Genomic DNA, 20,277 nt, shown 5'->3' with positions numbered 1-20,277 from the left:
GCTGAGAAGCACAAGGTCCCCAGACAAACTGAAGGTCAGGCAGATATGTTGATATTAATAAATTTGGTTCCTGGGCCTTATTCCAGATAGGGTTGCCAGGTTCATGGCCTGAGACTGATCCTGTATCTTTAGGAGAAGAGAAAGTCAGCCAAGTGCAGGTGTTCTTGCTACACTGTAATGGGAAAAACCACAAGGTGGAATTCTCCCTTCCCCCCGCACAACTTTTAAAGATACAAAAGACCTCTTGGAGGTCCTAAAGATTCAGGATCAGTCTCAGGCCATGAACCTGGCAACCCTAATTCCAGACAGTGTTCTAAATAATACATGTGTTATAGGCAAGAAGTATGCAGTTTTTGAGCAGCCACTTTGTGAGGGTTCACCATTAACCCTTACTACACTATAATGGTAAATATAAACAGAGCCTTCAACACATTTTATAGAGATAATACCCATTTTGTAACAGAGGGCAAATCCTAGTCTCAAAAGCTATAATGTGGGGTGGGGGCTCAGCTTCATGGTTATACTTTGTGGCGAAGGAAATCTCAGTACCTAACTATAGGTTAAGGAAGGGAGATAATCTCTTCACCCAAATAATTTAAGGGCATCCCCTTACTCCCCCATTCTTTTCAAGGCATCTCTACTTTTCTTGCTCCCACACTGTCTTTTTCATTTCCCCAAATTTCCTGTTTTTCCTTCTTTCTGTTATCTTCCTTCCTTTCTGTCTCTTTCTCTGTTAATTCTTATTTTTTCTTCCATCTTTCATGTTCTTTCTTTTGGTGACAAACATTTTGGGGATGGGCATTGTTAGATGCTTGTGCAGTAGAGAAAAAAGCTTAGAATAAATCCTTTCTCCTCTGCTTAAATGTTAAGAGCTTTAAGTGGCTCTAAGATACCTAAAACTGGAGGGACAGAGTCAAGCTTTTCCTTGATCGTAAGCCAGTTTCACTTTCTGAAATGCTGGTGGCTGACGTCCATTGGGGCTAGTGAGGTGGAAAGCAGGGAGCCCAAACAGTAGGTGGAGCCAGAGCCAATGACAGGCAGAGCCAACTTACTCTATTTTGTCCCCAACCTTCTCCCTGATGAGTTCCACAAGGATCAACTCTGACATTGAAGAGAAGGAAGCTGACAGGCAGTGCCACCCCACTGGACTGGTTTTAAGTAGGAAGGCAGGCAGGTGGTTGCAGACAGGATGGTGGGGCAACACTTTGTTCTCCCTAGACCAGCCTCCACTGGTGGCTGAGGAGAAAAATGAATATTGAACCTTTTCAGGTCCAGTTTTGCATGGATTTCATCACAGAATTACTGGGGAAAAGAAAAATGCCTTGTGCTGAGAGAAAAGTGAATTTGCTTCATTGTTTATCATATCCCAAGCCAGGGAGGAGGACTCTGGTTTTTATTCATCTCAGATGTAATTTTATTCAGCCTTGTTGATGGATGGGGCAGCAGAAACCACATCCACTAGGGCAGCAGTTCTCAAACTTTCTTGCCTGCCAGTAGCGTAGTAGCAAATTCAGAAGTGAAGGGTCCCTTCTTCATAGTCACAGCCACGCCCCTCAACCTTTTCCCCCCTGAATGAGATCCTTGTTAATGCCTTCTCCCACAACAACATACATCTCTAGGAGCCATTATGCACGAAAGAGGAGAGTGTTAGCTACTGAAAAGAGTCTTCTCAGTGACTGACTCACCTCTTTTCACTCTGATTGGCTCCAATCAGCAGGAAAGGACAACGAACCATGTTGGAAGACTCTTTTCAGTGGCTAACACACTCCCCTTTCATTTTGATTGGCTTGTAGGATGCTGGAGACATATGGACCCTGCTCCCAAAAAAGTAAAGGGTCTAAGACACACACCCCCCGAGATTCCAAACAACTACACCCCTGCTGCCCCCACAAACCTCTTGGAAATTGCTGAGGGTATGTCTGTGTCTTGGCAGACCACATAAACTATAAATTGAAGCACATACATAAGCCATATTTTAAGAAATGTAGTCTTTCTAATGGAATGGATGTGCCTGTTTTTGCGAACAAAGTTCTGTGAAATTGGGTATAAAATTTGTCAGGTTTAGCTTGAGAACTTGCAGGTTCAGCACGTGCTGGCTGGGGCTAATGAGAGTTGTAGGCCAGGCAATGGAGAGTGCCAGGTTGGCAAAGGCTGAGTCATACTGAGAGATTTCCCACCTCCCTAAATAATATTTGCTCCATGTAGGCATCATTGTTTTAAATCAACAGTGACAATAACTTGCCATATCTATACAACACTGAACAACTGTAGTGAAATGAACTTTTTTTGTGGTGTTTTTCCTTCAGAAAATATTTTTGAATGATTCATGGAAAAAGAACCCAAAAGAGAGAAAACTCTACCCCAGCCTTTCCTTCGAATTAGCAGTCCTGCTTTATTGTTCAATAGTTGCAATTCTCATTCCTTATCTGTGCATATAATGAGCAAATACGACACAGTATTTTAATGTTTATTTGTGTATATGACCTCTTCATCTGTGATGACAATTCCAACAATTTTAACATTGCCCCCTGCTGTTCGTTCACTTTATTTAATGATTGCTGCTGGGTTGTGTTTTTTTTTCACTTTCACTGTGACTTTGCACAGCCAAACAGTTGCTTATTTTCTTCTGGAATTTATAGTAAGAAGCTTAAAATATGCATATACAGATTATTTTTTAAACAAAACAAACCTAGAGAATATATTCCCTAACCAAATAATAAATGCAGAAAAATGAAGTCAAGGTACTAAATGAACATCATATGCTACTATATTGTGAATGAAAATTAAATACTTAACAAAAAACAAATCTCTGGCCTAGAGGCCGATAGAATATACAGTTATTAACAAACAATCCCAGATAGGTTCGCAACAGTGAAATACAAAAACTGTGTAATTACGCATCAGTGTTATTCTGAAGTATCTGACTATGCTGACTAAATATATCATTCATATAATAATTACAACACAGCAATGAAATACAAGGATATGGTTGCCCCAAACAATGGTATCTTATCAGTGATGGCTGTGCTAACCAGATGTTATTTGGAAAACATGTCAGATTTTTTGCCATGGCTTTTAGCATGCTTTTTGGGACAATTTTGTCCCTGCCAGTCAGTGTTGACAATACTGAGGTAGATTGATTCATGATCTGACTCCGTATAAGGCAACTTCCTGTGTTCCTTAAAGCAGGCCCCTTCCTCACCCATCCATTTCTGTAATCTTCTTAGTTTTGGAGAAAAGTGAATGCTGTTAGGTAACCCTGGCATCTGCAGGTAGGACTGGGAGAGACTCCTGCCTGAAATCCTAGAGAGCTGCTGCCAGTCAGCATTGACAATACTGATCTATGTTCTGATTCAGTAGAAGACTGAGTATAAGTCTAAGACTATGCTTCTAAGACTATAAGAGTATAAGACTATGCTTCTTAAAGTAGGCCCCTTCCACAACTATCAGTTTCTGTAATCTACTTAGTGTTGCACAGAAGTAAATGCTGTTGGGTGACTGGGAGGGCTTTGTTTTTTCTTATTTACTCTTGGAGATGCTTCAAAAGATTTAGTTGTGACTGAGGTTGCATGTTAAGTACATGCACATTTCTTTATTTTTTATTCCATGCAGTTTTATGTTCAGTTGAGCAAGTGTGAAGTGTATTTATTTTGCCTTAGCTACAGACGTAACATTTGCATTTAACCACTGATTGCATGATTTGTGCATCTAATGTCATGTCCATGACTAGCACATGCGCCACTGTGAAGTAGGGCTGACTATGACAAAATTATAGGCTTATAATTGCCAACATACCTCACTTCCCCCAAAGTGGACAAAATTACTAAAAACAATATTATATAAATTGCAAATGTACATAAAAGTAGTTAGTTGAATCCAGAGTTACACTCAACAGAGTTCTGATTGCTCTGAAGGAAGGAGATGCCATTGTCAATTTTTCTTTCCCCCTGCAGCACACCCCCACTGCCTCTCATGCTACTTAGGGGGGAGGTGTCCCTCAATTTTCTAGAACAGCTTGTCAGGAAGCACAGGCGGCTGCAGAGGGAAAGAGGAATTAGCTGCAATTGCCTCCCCCCCTTCTCCAGTGGGAAACCTTTGCAGGATCTCCATGACTTACATAAATGAAAGGAGCCCTTTCATTCATGGAATGACCAATTTGGATCAAATGCAATAAACACATACAATAACGGGTCTGAATTAGCAGCAAAATAAAAATACATGAAAGGAAGTGTTTGCCCATTAACCAAATCTGAAGTGGTGACATTTGCAAGCACACCCAAGCAACAATCCCTCCCCACTGAGCAGACTATATCAGCTTTTAATCTAGCTACATTTCAATCCTTAAAAAATAGCATGGCTAATTTTGAGCTTTCTTGAATGGTGATGATTAGTAATATTTTCAAAAAAGTTCAATTTCCTCTCTGCAGTTTGAAAAAGACTATCGAGAAATCTGTGAGTTCTGTGGCAGCCCACTGAGAAATTATCCTTCATTTGAAAGTCTAGAAAAAATAGCAGAGTATGGATACGTAAGTAATGGGAAAGGACTCCTAATGGTCTCTCTGGAAAGCCAAAGGTAATGTGGCCCCACCAGGTAACAGTAGGATCTTCTTTTCTAGCTCTTCTGTTGCCAGCAATGCAGAGAGCTTCATGAATTCATTGTCAGTGAAAAAAACCGCTATGCAAAGGAAGAAATTGAGCTGATTGATATTTCCATTAAGCAGTCCCATGGAAGCGAGGTTGAGAGACAACAAGCCAGGGAAAGAGCCCGCCAGAGGTATTGCAAGCTGGTTGATGTACACTTTCAGTGTTTTATTATTTTCAGGAACAAATTTCAAAGTGTTTTGTAATGCAGTGAGTGAGAAATATTCCAACTGTCGTTAGATTAAGTTGTGTTATTGTTACATAGGGGTTGGGAATTTAATTATATTGCTGGTTTAATGATATATTGATTGGTGTACAGTGTTTGGAAAGTGAGTTGATTTTCTTTTGCCTAATTTTCTATTACGTTATTTATAAAGGTTGAATTTATACTTTTTACTTGATTTTTATTTGTAATATTACTTCCTAATGTTTAGAGGATATTTTGTTTAGTTGTTTACTATATTAATTATGATTTTCCTTTTATTTTTGTAGCTGACTTTTATGTGTAATGTTTATTTTGATACTAAAGAGGATGCTGTATCTAGTTGTTAATTGTGTTTTATAAAATGTAGAAAGTCCTTGGTATTTTTTGTATTTGCTGTTTATTTAAGATGTTCTAACTTATGTTGTAAACTGCTTGGAGCACTGTTCTAGAACCTTGGGTCCCCAGATGTTGGATTACAACTCCCATCATCCTTGGCCATTGGCTAAACTGTCTGGGGTTGATGGGAGTTGTAGTCCAACAACACCTGCAGACCCAAGGTGAAGAACAATGGTTCGCACACTGTCCTTCCCATGGACTGCTTGAAAATTGCTGATTGTCTTGGCAAACCACTTAATTATTTTTCTGCTATGCTAGATTCTGTATGATCTTTACATGTATTTTATTGCTTCTTTTACTTCTTATATTGCATTTTATTGTATTAGAATTTGCATTCCATAAAGGCAAATTGTAATATAATAAAATATAAGAAGTAAAAGAAGCAATAAAAATACAATTAAATATAAAAATTTAATTTGGACATACCATGAACCATCTGAATGAAGCTCGTCCATGGACCACAGTTTGAGAAGCCCTGGCTTAGAGTTTTCTTTAAATATAAGCAGCTTATAAATTGTCCAAATAAATCAAATGATTACATTGAGTTTAAGAGCGTTTCTACTAATTCAAAAGCTCTGACCCAGATTCATAGGCCTTAACCAAATGTTACACAGAAACACTTGCCCCCAAACTCTCTCTGTGGTTATAGAAAAAGACATTACAGAACAAGATTTGAAGCAGAGAAGCAGCTTTTCTGTAGCAATGGCTAAAAGAGCAGTTACTGCTGTGCTATTCCTCTAAAGGCATCTGAAATTCAACTTTAAGAAACAGGGAATTCACGTCATGTATGTTTTGATTTTGCAGGATGAAGGCAAGACAAATGGCCCAACAGTATGCCTACATGGCAACAGAGCCAGAAAGGGGCATCATTCCAACTCATGCCTTTGAATGTAAGTTTGATTTTTCCACAGGTTATAACGAACTGTGCTTGTTAGTATGTGCAACAGTAAGAATGGCTCTTATAGAATAGAAATTGAAAACTGCTATCCTAGAATCGTGCCACGTCACATAAGCCCCCAGCCAAAATCAGATTCACTGCAGTAGGGTTATATATGTATGGAACAAAGAGTAGAAGAATATGAGTTCTGTGGTGTGGAGAGTAGCCCTGTACTATTCCCTGTGCTGAGTGTCTTCCAAATTTCTCACAGCTGAACATTGCAGCTTTTGCCATTGTGTGACAGGAAAGTTGTGATCATGTTTCCAGTTGTAGGGAGACAGTAAAATTCAATTATGATATGAAGAGAAGAGTTTTTCTGCACCATGGTCCCCAATAACTTTCAGCTGTAGGATTATTAGCAGGGAATGACAGCCTTGTAAATAAGCCCTTATAAGTTACTAGCCTGTTCTTTTTTAACTAGATTGCTGTGGGCTGGCAGAACATAAGAACATAAGAAGAGCCTGCTGGATCAGGCCAGTGGTCCATCTAGCCCAGCATCCTGTTCTCACAGTGGCCAACCAGATGCCTATGGGAAGCCCGCAAGCAGGACCTGAGCGCAACAGCACTCTCCCCACTTGTGATTCCCAGCAACTGGCATTCGGGAGTATATTGCCTCCAACAGTGGAGGTAGAACATATCTATGAGGGTCAGTAGCCATTGATAATCTTATTCTCCATGAATTTGTCTAATCCATCCAGGTTGGTGGCCAGAGGAGGGATGCAGAGCTCTGTTCTTTCTATAGCAGCCTGCTGCATTTGTATCCTGGGCAAGGGAGATTTCCTCCTCTGCCAGGCTACTTGGTTTCTATCCTAATCCCTGAGGAAGGACAGAACACTTCATTCCTCCTCTGCCAACCCATTTACTTCCCTGCATGCAGTTCTTTGTCCTTGTAGCTACAAGGTGAGTGCTTAAATAAAAAGTTGAGATAGGAGAGAGATGTCTGATTTTGCCTGCCTGCCTGCCTGCCTTTATATATGTCTATGAATGTACACTGAGAAAACCCACATAGCACACATTGATAAGGTCTCCATGTTAAGGTTCTGGTGACCTACTACATGACTGGATCTAGAAGCCAACATGCAGAAAAGCTACAGGGCGTAGCTCAGTGGCAGACAATCTGCCTTGCATAGAGAAGGACCCAGGTTCAGTCCCCAGCATTGGCAGATAGGGCTGGGAGAGACTTTCTGTCTAAAACCCTGGAGAGCTGCTGCCAGTCAGAGAAGACAATACTGAACTAGTTGGACCAGTGGGTCTGACAAGGTATCTCCCTGTGTTCCTTTGTCCTGTGTTCCTTAATCATCCAGGTGGATTTTGTCAGGGGTTTGGTTCAGTAGCACCATAGGACTATATTACAAATGACTTTTTAACCTTTCTACTCCCCCTCCCCCAAATTAAAAAAAACACAGTTTAGTTCAGAGCTTAGTACTGGAAACTGGGGTTCTCCCAGACATTGGCTTTCTCCACAGAGGGTAGGTATTTTGTAGCTGAATGGCATGTTGACATGATAACATTTAGAAAACCACAGAATTGTAATAGCTCTTTGTTTCTTTGTTACATTTATATTCTGCCCTTTCATAAAAAATGCCCAGTGCCCAAAAGGCAACAAGACATCAGAAAGTTTTCAAATTCTCCATAACTTGTTGATTTGACTGGATCTTAAACCAAATGAGAGAGAGAGAAGTAGGACATTATGTAAAGGCCCCAAGGCTTGATGTTTGTCTTAAGAAACAGCACAAGAAGAGTTATGCAGATATAGTTGGATTAACCTCACTAATGCCAGACAGCTGCAGACTTCATAAGAACATAAGAAGAGCCTGCTGGATCAGGCCAGTGGCCCATCTAGTCCAGCATCCTGTTCTCACAGTGGCCAACCAGGTGCCTGTAGGGGTTGTATCCGCTACTGCCATCCTACTCGTGCAACAGACTTCCACTTGTACTATGGAACTTCCTCCTCCTCACCTCTCCCCTGTAGCCCTCTTGCACCCTCAGCTTCTGCTCCAGAGGGTTGGGGGACCCAGGGCTGCTGAGACAAAGAAGCAGCCTTAATCACAACACACAGGTTCCCTGTGAGGCAGAAACCAGAAGTAAAGTGAAACATAGCATTCTTTAGATTAGCAAAACTGGGGTTAATTTTATGTGATGGACTAGGTTCATATAGAAGTTCAGTAATTGGAGGACATGTAACACTGTCGAAAAGTGAAGTCGCATCTTCAAGGTATGAGAAGATAATGTTCCTCCAATTTACAAATCTCTGTCCTGGATGTCCAAATGTGTGTTCTGTGTTGATCCTTTAGAGCAGTGTTTCCCAACCTCTTTTTATTTTTTTTGTTGCTGGACTACAACTCCCATCAGCCCCAGCCAGCATGGCCAATGGTCAGGAATTATGGGAACTGTAGTCCAGCAACAAAAAAATAAAAAAAGGTTGGGAAACACTGCTTTAGAGAGAAAAAAATCTAAATACTGAAGAATGGTAATCCCTTTACTAGGTATTTAGCTTCTATTAAGTAAGAACACAACAGAGACTTATAAAAACACTGGAGAATGTGGAGATACATATATTGTCTGATTCTCCCTTAACACTAGAACTTAGAATCACAGTGAATTGATTGGCAGAAGATTCAGTACATCTTTATCCTATTCATGACTCATGGATGGGTAAGCTGTGGCCCTCCAGATGTTGCTGGACTCCATCACCCATCAGCCTCAGTCATCAGGGTCAGTGAAGGGGATGACATATAGTTCAACAATGTCGGGAGGCACACAGTTACCCATCCCTGGATTAGATGTTCTCTTGAGTCTGAGCAAGCATATTCTTACCAATACACCTGGACAAGAGGTGTGCATTGTATTTTTTAAAAGTTCTGTTTTATTGAGAGTTTCAGGTTAGTAAATAGGTTTCTTTAAGACTCTTATTATAAACATGCATGGTAATTTTTACCTTGGCTGTTAATCCAATTGTGTTGCTGCTGTGTTTTGCTATAATTTCTTCATTAGTTTTTAACTTTGTTTTTGTTTTTCATTTTATATTGGGAGCTGTTCTGAGGATTTGGTTTGAAGAGCAGGCTCTTAAGTATCTGAACAAAACAAAAAGAATCTGAACTAAAATATACTTAAATGGTTCAGTTTTATTGAATAATGTTTGTTTAATGACATTTCATGCTGCTTTGTATCTCCTAGATAATAAGCAACTTAGTACAATTTCCTACTGCCTATCCGAAATGGAACCTTCTTCAATGGGCTGGACAAAGATTCCTCCCCACGAAATGGAAGAAGAACGGTCAAGGAGCCAAGACATGACCTACAGGGTCTCTTGCTGCGATTTTACTATTGCGGGTGGAAAGGTAAGCACTGGATTTTCCTGCACTGGAAACTTGCCCTTGGACCTTACACTGCCAGAATGAAATCATTTTCAATAGACCAGGGGTTCCCAATCTATGGTTCATTGACCACCAGTGGTCCAGGAGCTTCATTCAGGTGGCCCATGGTATGTCCAATTAAATATTCATATTCATTTTAATTATATTTGTAGTGCTTCTTTGTTATATTGTATTTCATTATATTGCAATTCGAATTCTATGGAATGCAAATTGGTAATGCAATAAAATACATAAAAGAACTAAAAGAAGCAATAAAATACAATTAAAAATCATACGGCACCTAGCACACCGCATAACAATTACTACAACGAGTAGAAAAATTATAAATAAATAGTCCCTGGTATAAAAGTTTGGGAACCACTGCTATAGACTTAGGCTTATACATCACCCATAAATATGAGTTACTAGAGGAGACCCTGCTGCACGCTAGTCAGCAGATCAGTTAACAATGCAATCTTATACAGGCCTGCCTAGATAGAAGTCCACTGTGTTCAATGGGGCTTACTGCATGGTAAGTGGGTGTAAGATTGCAGCTGTTGTGCCCTTCATAGTAAGGCATATTCTGCCTTTGGCTAAGTTCTAATCACCCTCAAGAAAATCACATGACAGTCCTTTTGAAGCAGTGGTACTTTGGACTGCAGGTGGGGAATTGTATTTTGTATTGTATTTTCTAGCTTTCTCCTAGATGTGCTACTTTTATGTATGCAGGGAGGCAGATTTATCTGTGAGGGAACACTCTGATAAAAAAAAAGTGATTCCCCCGCCACACAATTTGAAGGAAGGACTGCACCATGTTGTTTTCCAGTGTTTTCAAATGGAACAAATTTGTTCCAAACAGAACAAAGTAATAAAGCTTCTCTTGAATGCTAAATCTGCAGGTGAGAATCAAGTTTAAATGCTCCTTTAGAAATAAAATGTTCCTGCACTGGAATGCTCATTTTTCCAATCTTAAATTCAGTTCTCCACATTTCTACATCCATTTGCAGCTTTTTTTTAAAAAAGTCCTCATGAAAATTTATCAGAAGTTTTGTGAAAATTTATCCTACTACACACATTTTTATAATTCCCCTAGTATAATGCATTTTTGTATGTTATTTTCACCAATATATGCACTTATATGCACACTTAACCATAGTGTATGCATTTTTGTACATGTTACTCTGCTGGAGCACTGCATTGCAAAGTTCAGATAAGTGCAGTGTTTCAGAAAATTCAAATTTGGGAAGTTTGCTTTTACATGTGAATGGAATCAAATTTCTCCTCCATCCCTAGTTTTACTAGCAGTTACAAATAGTAGAGGTAGGGTTGAGAAGCAGCTATAATATTTGCAAACAGAATAAATTTGATGGAAAGACTTTCAGTTTAAACTCGTGGTGTAAACTAAGGGTGGAGTAACACCTTATAATAAATGGAGGGCTGTGGCCAAAACTGGCAGCACCATATCAAGCTCTCCTCTCCATAATTATGTAGTAAAACTTACCTGTGTTCTGAAGTCCCAAACTGTGGGTTTTGCTATCCCCCCCTCTACATCATTGGTTTGGAGTGGGAAGGGGCAGTGAAACGCACAGTTGCATCAGGACATAGATCAGTTTTACTGCACATTACAGACTATGTGTGCATTTTTAGCAGTAGTTCCATATTTATTCCTACATGTCATTTTATAGCTACACAATACTGACAGTGGTCTGAGGAAAGATGATAGTTCTTTGTGTAAAGTATGCCAGTCAGTATGTGTCTAATAGGCAAGTATTCATATCACATAAAGAATGAAAGCCCCAGAATGCCTTATTCCTGATGCAAAGTTATGGAACGGTATGGAAGTGTGGTCTGTTTAACTTGCATATGGCCTATACTGTACTCAGGTGCAACTGGTGCACAAATCATACAACAGCCAAGATCCACAACATCTCCATGTGCAGTGACGTTTCAGAGCCTCCCTTTCAATTGGAGCCCCAAGTTGCTCATGTAAGTCAGGAGCAGCTTGAAATGTAGCACAAAGAGCAAGTTAATTCATAAGTATATGTAGGACTGAAGCTACAATTGTCAAGGTGGGAAAAATAGTTAAGGGGCTGAAAACCAAAAGATTTCTCAGGAAAGACCACAGGTCAGTCAGTGATCAAGGACATGCTTTTGCACACAGAAATGCCACCCCTGGCCTTTCCATTTAAAAGGGTCAGTTGGCATGTGATGAGCAGGATCTCTGCTCCTTGTCAGGGTAAACAATACTAGGCTAGATGTCCAAATAATTTGGCTTAGATTCAGGCAGCTTCCTAAGTATGCTCCTGGACTTGGTAGTGGGCTGGATGAGAGGCAATAAACTGAGTCTGAATCCTAGCAAGATGGAGGCACTGTGGGTTGGTGGTTCTCAAGTTTAGAGAATTGGTCAGTTGCCTGCTTTGGATGGGGTCGTATTTCCTCTGAAAGAGCAGGTTCATAGTCTGGGGGTGCTCCTAGATCCATTGCTAGAGTCCCAGGTGACCTCAGTGGCTAGAAGTGCCTTTTACCAACTTCAGCTGGTAAGACAGCTGCAGACGTTTCTGGACCGGGATAGTCTGACCACTATTGTCCATGCACTGGTAACCTCCAGGTTGGATTACTGCAGTGTGTTGTATGTAGAGCTGCCCTTGAGGTTGATCTGGAAACTGCAGTTGGTGCAAAATGCAGTGGCATGACTGGTCACTGGGGCAAGGTATCACCAACATGTCATCCCATTGCTGAAATAATTGCACTGGCTGCCGATTAGCTACAGGGCCAAGTTTAAGGTTGTGGTCTGGCCGCCCCTAGGCTATGGAACTCCCTTCCGAGTGAGGTGCGATTAGCTCCTTCCTTGCCGTCTTTCCGGCAACAAGTAAAGACTGTTTTATTTCAACGGTCATTTGGGATAGAGAACGACCAGGATTAAGTGTCATAGGATTGGTGACTACATTATATGATCTTATTATTTTAAATTGTCCGCTGTTTTTAACGTATGTTTTATGGTTTTAATTTTTCTCATAGTTTAATTCTATTTTTAATTGTATACTTTTGTATGTTTTAATGGTGTTGTTTTTTAGTTGTAAGCCGCTCTGAGTCCTGTTGGAAAAAAAGGTGGGGTAGAAATAAAATTTATTATTACTATTACTATTATTATTACTATTACTATTACTGTTGTTGTTGTTGTTGTTGTTGTTGTTGTTGTTGTTATTATTATTATTACTACTACTACAAAGTCGTATACAGCTAGGGACCAGGATATCTGAAAGATCGTCTTACCCCTTATATACCCAGTTGATCGCTATGCTCTGCAGGTGAGGGCCTCCTGCAGATATCATCTTATCAGGAGGTCCTTTCCGCACAACATAGGAAATGGACATTTAGTGTAGTGGCACCTACCCTTTGGAATTCCCTTCCCTTAAATATTAGACAGGCGCCATCTCAGATCTTTTCGGCATCTGCTGATGACCTTCCTCTTTCAACAAGCCTTTTAAGTAGAGACCTTATCCCAGTCTGTGTCTGTGTAGGAAGTCTGTGTCTGTGTAGGAAGTCTGTGTCTGTGTTGGAATTGCTTTTAAAGATTTTTGAAAGCTTTTTTAAAAAGATGTTTTTAAAGATGTTTTGTTTGAATATATTTTAAAATCTGTTTTTAAGATGTTTTAGTTTGCTGCCCTGGGCTCCTGCTGGGAGGAAGGGAGGGAGGGATGAATGGATGGATTCTGTCTGTGTGTCTGTCTGGAAGCCATATGCATTCTGTGGACTCCTTTGAGATTTTTATGCAGAGGCTGGGCTGCCATCTATCAGGGCTGTTGGAGCAGCAGACTTCCTGTGTTTGGAGGGGGCTGAACTAGATGATCTTTGATGTTTCTTCCAACTCTAGTATCTAACCCTTTTATGGACATTTATTGATTTGGAATGTCCTTACAGTTGCTGGCAGAATGCTGATTTGAAAGTTTGCCTATGTAACATTAACTTTGGTTGCAGCAGAGGACAGAAGCGTGACAGCTCAGATGGGATCAATTACTCTGTGGCCCCTCCCAGAACTGACATCTATTAACAATGACTTGGCTGTAGGATTGCAGAGCTGGGAGGGAGCAGGTGTGATTAGAAGCAATTCTTTGTCACCTATCCCACCACCCTTTTAGGGGTAATCTTTTTGCCTTTTGTATACCAATACTCATTAAAAAACATTTTAATGTATACATTGTTATTTTTCTTTCATGTGCAGTTGTTGAAAAACCAGTTCTTACAACAATACTACAAAAATGGTGTGAAGTTTCTTACCATATTCCCAGATGGCACTGCACAAATATTGTATCCTTTTGTGGTTCAAGTTTTTTGACAAGTGACAACATCTGATGCACATTTTTACCTTATTAAGAGTATGATGTGGCCAAAGCTAAGCACATTTAAGTCCCACTAATTTCAGTAGGAAAAAGGTAAGAACATGCACACAGTCAAGATTATGAGTGAGGAACAGCAGACTCTAATTCTTAGTAGTAATTGTGAATATTGAAGCAAGGAATTTATATTTATGGATCAACTATCAAAGCTATAATATGATGTAATGTTCTGTATGCAGCATAATTGGTTTGTATGGCAGCCAGGCGATTGCTATTTCTTTTACCTTTCTCCACGTGAGAGCCAGTCAAATGTTACAGTCAAAATATTTCCTAAGAGCTACATCCTGTGCCATATCCCGCACATCACTTGTGTCTGCATAGGAGTGAAAAGTCTTGTGGAAATGAGTTTTATGCATATCTTTTCAACAGATATGTGACCTTCCTGAAATGTAACTGCAGTGTCAAGATATAAAATACTTTGATCCTACAGGTGTGCGTCACTGCAGTGACTCATTGTGGAGATGTAGCTGAAGCGGTATCTTGTGTAAATAGAAAATAACATTTTTTATATTATGCCTATCAACATCAGCCACTTAATTAACACTTATGTATTAGGTGCTAAGGGCTGCAGTGACAGTTGGCACCAAACACGTCAAAAGGTCTTTAAGATGGCAGGCAAACCTTCCCTAGTCCATTACACACCCCTTGCCTATTCTCTTGGTGAGGGCTTTATTTTACTTAATTGTTTAATGAGTAGTAGATGGCTGACCAACTTGTCCATTGATTTCAATTGGTTTACTCCGAGTATAACTCAGTATAACTCAGTATGACCCACTTTTCTATAAAATTATAATCAAAGAAGCTACAAGAAAATAAAAATGCATAGATGATAAATAGTTACAAAAGATATCACAACAAAACAAATAAAAATGCCTTTGTTTTATGTCTGAAAGCAGATGGAAACGGAGCCTGGCAGACCACCCAGGAAAGGTGTTTCAGTTGAGACACTACCACAGAGAAAGCCCCGTCCCTCATGCCCACTCACTAAGGGCCCCTCCAGATGTCCTTTGTATTGTGCATTCATGACGACTTGTGCCCATGATATCAGGGTAGTTATACATGGTTTCACTTTCAATAATGTTTTGGGGCAGGCATAATGCTTAGTTTCCAATCAGTGCATGCCCCATAACTTCCTGCTGAAATCCTGTAGTTTTATATTCAAGAGGGGGCAGGGAGGTTGTCTCGCTTTTGTTGCACTTGAGTGCAAGAATTCCCCTCCAGCTGACAATAATGCAGTAACATTGAAGCATTGTAAAACAATGGAATAAAGTTGAATGATGTGTGGACAATCCAGTATAAATCCACCACTAGTGCACTATCATTGCATCAACGGCATGTTGCAGAATACACCCATAAAAAAATTACCAGTCATGCTGGGACATGGAAAAAGGCTTCTCAGGCAGGTTTATACCATTATGCCATTAAGTATGTAATCCTATACTCATTTCTCTGGGAGTAAGTCCCACCGAATTCATTGGAACTTACTTCTTAGTAGATGTGTGTAGGGTTGCACTGCAAAGGCTTTAAGGGCTATGAATGGCTCATAATTGAGCCTGGGGGGGGAATAGCTGACCAGTGAAGATGGTACTAGATCAAAGGTAACATGTTCCAATCTGCAAGCCCAAAAGTCCGGACAGCTGCAGTTTGGACCAGTTGAAGGATTGTCTTGGGAGCCACTACTTCACTGTATCTGATGAAGGTGGTATTTTCTGGCTGCAGTGTCATCCAGTCTGCTGTGCTATCAAACAACCTGGGGAGGAACGTTATTTGTTGTGATATGGGAGCAAAATCACAAGAAGGTTATATGTTACCAAACAGTTCAGAGCCTATATCAAAGAACACACACACAGAGTACTAATCAATTGGAACTACCCACACACCCTGATAATGTGACAACATTCCTAAGCATGTTAATGGGGCCACAGGAACCTTATCCACTTGCAGCTATCCCTCTGGAAATCTGGCAGTTATCATTGTACGAAAGAATGAGGACATGGGCTACATTTGTATAGTACAAGAAGACAAGCTTGAGAATGCAGAAATCCAAGCAGTGTTTGATTCCTGTGGCAAAGGGACTTGCTATCATCCAAATGGAAATGTATGGTACGTTCAATTAAAATAGAGGTTTTTTTATTGTGGATTTAGAATGTTATATACCCGTTCTTTGTACTTAATTTGAAGAGTGGGCAGGATCTGCTGTTTTATTTAAAAACATATGCAGAACTATTCCATATCTTTTGTTGATCTGCCAAATGGTAAAAGCAAGAATCCCGGAGTGGAACTTTAAAAGTTGATTTCCCCCAAGAGGGTGCCACCATTCAGCCTTACAGGAGAAACTGCATCACTTGAACTTGAAAAGCTCAGAGGTATTCAAAACACCGAAGCCTTATTTGTAGGCCTGCCTCCTGATTAAAGAAATGTTAGGTGTCCAGTTTTACGAGTTTTAATTACTCGATTGATTAAGTAATATCAATTCTTTTGAAGATGCATTATTTGTTTTCCATTGATGCAGTATACGTGTGTCATAGCAACCTTACTTACTTACTTACTTATACGTTTATTACGGTCAATGACCCGTCAAGAAAATAAAATTACAGCCAGTTACATACAAGATAAAAAAGCAATAGACGTTACAATATAGGATTAGATAACATACATTTGCGTTGTGCTGTATAAAAAAACTTAGCGACTGGAATCAAATAAGAGCTATTTTTGCCAGATAGAAGCCATGTTAACCACTGTTCTGGAGATCTATTGGATTGTTTTTGTATAAGGGGTGCAATATATAAGTCCCTTTCCTCAATATAAAGTGGGCAGGCAAACAGGACATGGTGAAGTGTTTCTAAGTGTCCTTTTCTGCATATACAGAAACGTTGGGCTAAGGGCATGCCCTTGAATCTGCCCTCCAAGAGCGCAGACTCCAGGCAGTTGAAACGAGCTTTGGTAAAGGCTAGACGGAATTTAGGATTCATTAGGACATCTAGGTATGGGGCGTATTTTGGAAAGTGAAAACCGAGATTATGCTGGGAAGGGGAACATGTTTTAGCTGCCACCTGTGTTGTAGATTGTCTATCAATATCCTTAAGCCTATCCTTAATAATCTGTCTGGCCTTACTAAACTCTATAGAAGAAAGAAATTCAATCGAAAGGCCTAAATAGGGTAGTTTGTCCAAAAAGCATTTCATCCAAGTGGATAGGTGACCTTCTTCCCCAAGAGATGAAAGATAACCTGTCAGGCATGCATACATGATTTTGGTCCAAAAATTAAAGGCAAATAACCATGCTAAGCATTCAACTGAGTAAGATCCCGCTTCCATTCTCAAGGCGGCGTTAGGAACACAATTTGGACTCCAAAAATTCGACGCAAAAAAATAGATAGCACTGACTCCACTTTGGGGTTGAAAGCATATATCCAAATCTGGGCACCATACAAAAGTTGGGGTAATATTTTAGCTCTGAACACCTGTAATGCTGCTGGAATGTATTGCCCCCCATTATTATAATAATATCGGACAATGCTCTTCATCGCTGTTCGGGCCGTCGCAACAGCCGCACTGATGTGAGGCACCCAGGAAAGGGAAGAATGGAATAAGATGCCTAAATATTTATATGCTCTAACTTGCTCAATTACATGGCCATTGATTTTCCATTCCGGAGTTAATGTTGATTTTGCAAAGACTAGAATTTTAGTTTTGGAGAAGTTGATTGTTAATACATTCTCTGAACAATATTTCATAAAAATTCTAATCAAACGTTTTAGGCCAACTTTTGAAAAGGAGAGCAAGGCTGCATCATCAGCATAAAGCAAGATGGGGCATCTACTTCCTTTAATTTTAGGCGAGTGAAGGTCAGCAGAGAGACAATTGGAGGCCAAATCATTAAGGAAAAGATTAAAAAGGAGCGGGGCCAACACACAGCCTTGTCTGACCCCTTTTGATGTGATGATTGAGTTGGAGAGATCACCATTTTGGCCGCAGCGAACGCGGAGGGAAGTGTTCTGGTGTAACTTATATATCAAAAACAGTAATCTTTTATCCATCGATGTTTTAGCCAGTTTTGCCCACAGCAAATCCCGTGGAATTGAGTCAAACGCCGCCTTCAGGTCAATAAAAGCGACGTATAAACCACTCCCTACGTGATTGCTATATTTTTCCACAAGGTGATTAAGAAGGAGGCAATGGTCCATAACCGATCTACCACTCCTAAAGCCTGCCTGTTCCGCACCCAGGACATTTTCTTCATCCAGTTGGCCAATTTGTTCTTTAAATATTTAGCATATAGCTTTCCAATCACAGAAAGTAAGCTGATGGGTCTATAACTGGCAGGGTCGGTCCTTTTTTTTTTTTTTACTGATGAAAACCACCAAAGGCAGGTACATCATAGAAGAGGCATTCCTCCTTTTTTGACACAGGAGGGAGCATCTTTTCTAAGATGGTCATAGCAACCATCTTAGAAAAGGTGCTCCCTCCTGTGTCAAAAAGGAAGAATGCCTCTTCTATGATGGTACCTGCCTTTGGTGGTTTTCATCAGTAAAAAAAAAAAATCTGATAATTAAACTAATTGGGGATAGCTTAATAGCCAATGAAAATACGTTTAATGGAATAATCAATAAAACACGGTCCTTTTTATTTGGCTACGGAGACATCAATTGTTGGGGGTGGGGTAACTGTGTGAGCACGCAGACTGAAATTTTGTTGAGGCAAGTAGTAACCCTGCTGGGGAAGCCAGCCAGCAGTAGGTCATTGTTGACCTGAACCTGAAAGTTAGCCTAGTTCCTTTCCAATTTTTTTTCTATTTGATTTGGGTGTGAAGAGCTTTGCATACCAGTGCTGGGATTGTACAGCTCCCTCCCCCCATGGAAGCTCTTCTCAAGTTGTTATTTTCCACATTTAGGATAAATATTACAATTCGAGGAGGACATTATTCAGACCAAGCTGGCAACAAAGTGAAAACATGGATTTGGCCAAACAATTTGCAGAATTGCATTGCCAGAGTAACATTTAAGCCAGTCTTTCTATCATTGAACCAGAATGTCGGTGTCAGGATACATGGGCAAGAAAGAATCGTCATTTCTTTTCTTGCGATGGGAAAACAGGCAAAAATCAACATTGGAGCAAATGTACAGGTACTTTATTTACTAGAGGGAAGGATGGATGAGTTTACATGTTAAGTCACAGTTCAACAAGCGATGGTAGGATTGTGGGTTAATACAAAACATTTTGGGGTAAAGGAAATGGAGCAGCTTGCTTTAAACTCTTGCAGCTATTTGAAAATGAAGTTAAATCTGCTAAACACAGGCACACAGTTTATCTGGTTTGTACAGGATTATGCATATAATTCAGTATCACTTGATCAGATAATCCAGGGGGACAACCAACATGTCCAGCTAATCAAAAGTACTATTGGATTGATGTTCTTTTTTAGTGAACATCAAAAAAGGGAAACAATTTGTGAATTCATGAAGACATAAAAGCATTTGCTCAGGCAGTGAATTTGGATAACTAAGAATTACTGCTGAGACTATAAAGCAGTTTAGCCATGAATTTTAAAAGTTGCTTCAATAGCATACCTCAATCTGCTCCCTGCAGGTAATTGTGTTGTGCTTGAACTTCCCCTTTCTAGTCAATATTGCCATCAACACTGTAACTGAAAATTTGTCTTAACACTATAGTTTCATACATTTCAGCAAATTTGAAAATGGGAGCAGGAACTGAAACCTTTTTTAATGGGCAAGAGTGTAGGAAATATTCAGTGAGAACAAAAGGACATTGGATTATATCCAACTAAATTCTTCCCAGAGTGGATCCATTGAAATTTAATGGACCTACATTAACCATGGGTCTGAGCATGACTAACATTGGATACAAGCTCATAATCTTAGCAAATGGTTTATACAGTCCTGCCTTTCTTGAGGTTTCAGTAACACATGCACAAAAGGAACGTTTCTGAAATATAACCTGTTTTGGATTTATGCCTTTTGCTAGTTCTACAGATTTAATAAGGTTAAATAAAAATAGATTTGATTTATTTTAAATAGAAACTTTTAAAAAATTAAAGCTTCCATCCTAAGGCTTTTGGAGGGGGAAACTGAAGGCAGTTCATGCTCCACTAGGCTCTGGCAAGGTAGACTTTGGAATGAAGGGGTGCTCTTCCACTTCTCCATCCTTTTCCTGTTTGTTTTTTGGTATGTTTGTAATTTATATTTTTTTCCCATTGGGAAAATGCAGGAGAGGTGAAACGGAATAAACATTACCCACTTCAGGGATAGCATAATTTACCCCCTGGTTTGGGGGCATACCAGGGAAGAGAGAAGGTCCCCAAACCACCCCAACACACCTCTCTTTG

General features: G+C 39.9%; 1 protein-coding gene across 13 annotated transcripts in view; it reads left to right on the top strand.

The window, feature by feature from the left end:
- Positions 1 to 20,277, top strand: part of ERICH6 (glutamate rich 6) — a 63,923-nt gene that overhangs the window by 35,830 nt on the left and 7,816 nt on the right. For 7 of the 13 annotated variants that reach the window (XR_009764102.1, XR_009764101.1, XM_061637027.1 and 4 more), the window contains 8 exons: positions 4,428 to 4,526; positions 4,617 to 4,774; positions 6,047 to 6,132; positions 6,601 to 6,825; positions 9,357 to 9,520; positions 13,758 to 13,843; positions 15,877 to 16,035; positions 18,826 to 19,057. Coding sequence is in view for 8 of the 13 variants with exons in the window: in XM_061637027.1 (XP_061493011.1) it covers positions 4,428 to 4,526; positions 4,617 to 4,774; positions 6,047 to 6,132; positions 6,601 to 6,825; positions 9,357 to 9,520; positions 13,758 to 13,843; positions 15,877 to 16,035; positions 18,826 to 19,057 (1,209 nt within the window). In the remaining 5 variants the exon portion in view is untranslated. Of the gene's footprint in view, positions 1 to 4,427; positions 4,527 to 4,616; positions 4,775 to 6,046; positions 6,133 to 6,600; positions 6,826 to 9,356; positions 9,521 to 13,757; positions 13,969 to 14,825; positions 14,982 to 15,857; positions 16,036 to 18,825; positions 19,058 to 20,277 lie in introns of those variants that run through there. The other 6 variants (XR_009764104.1, XR_009764103.1, XR_009764105.1 and 3 more) reach the window with 6 other exon arrangements.

The sequence above is a fragment of the Rhineura floridana genome, chromosome 7, assembly GCF_030035675.1.
Source record: "Rhineura floridana isolate rRhiFlo1 chromosome 7, rRhiFlo1.hap2, whole genome shotgun sequence".
Taxonomy (NCBI): domain Eukaryota; kingdom Metazoa; phylum Chordata; class Lepidosauria; order Squamata; family Rhineuridae; genus Rhineura; species Rhineura floridana.
This window is presented reverse-complemented; position numbering and strand designations above follow the sequence as displayed.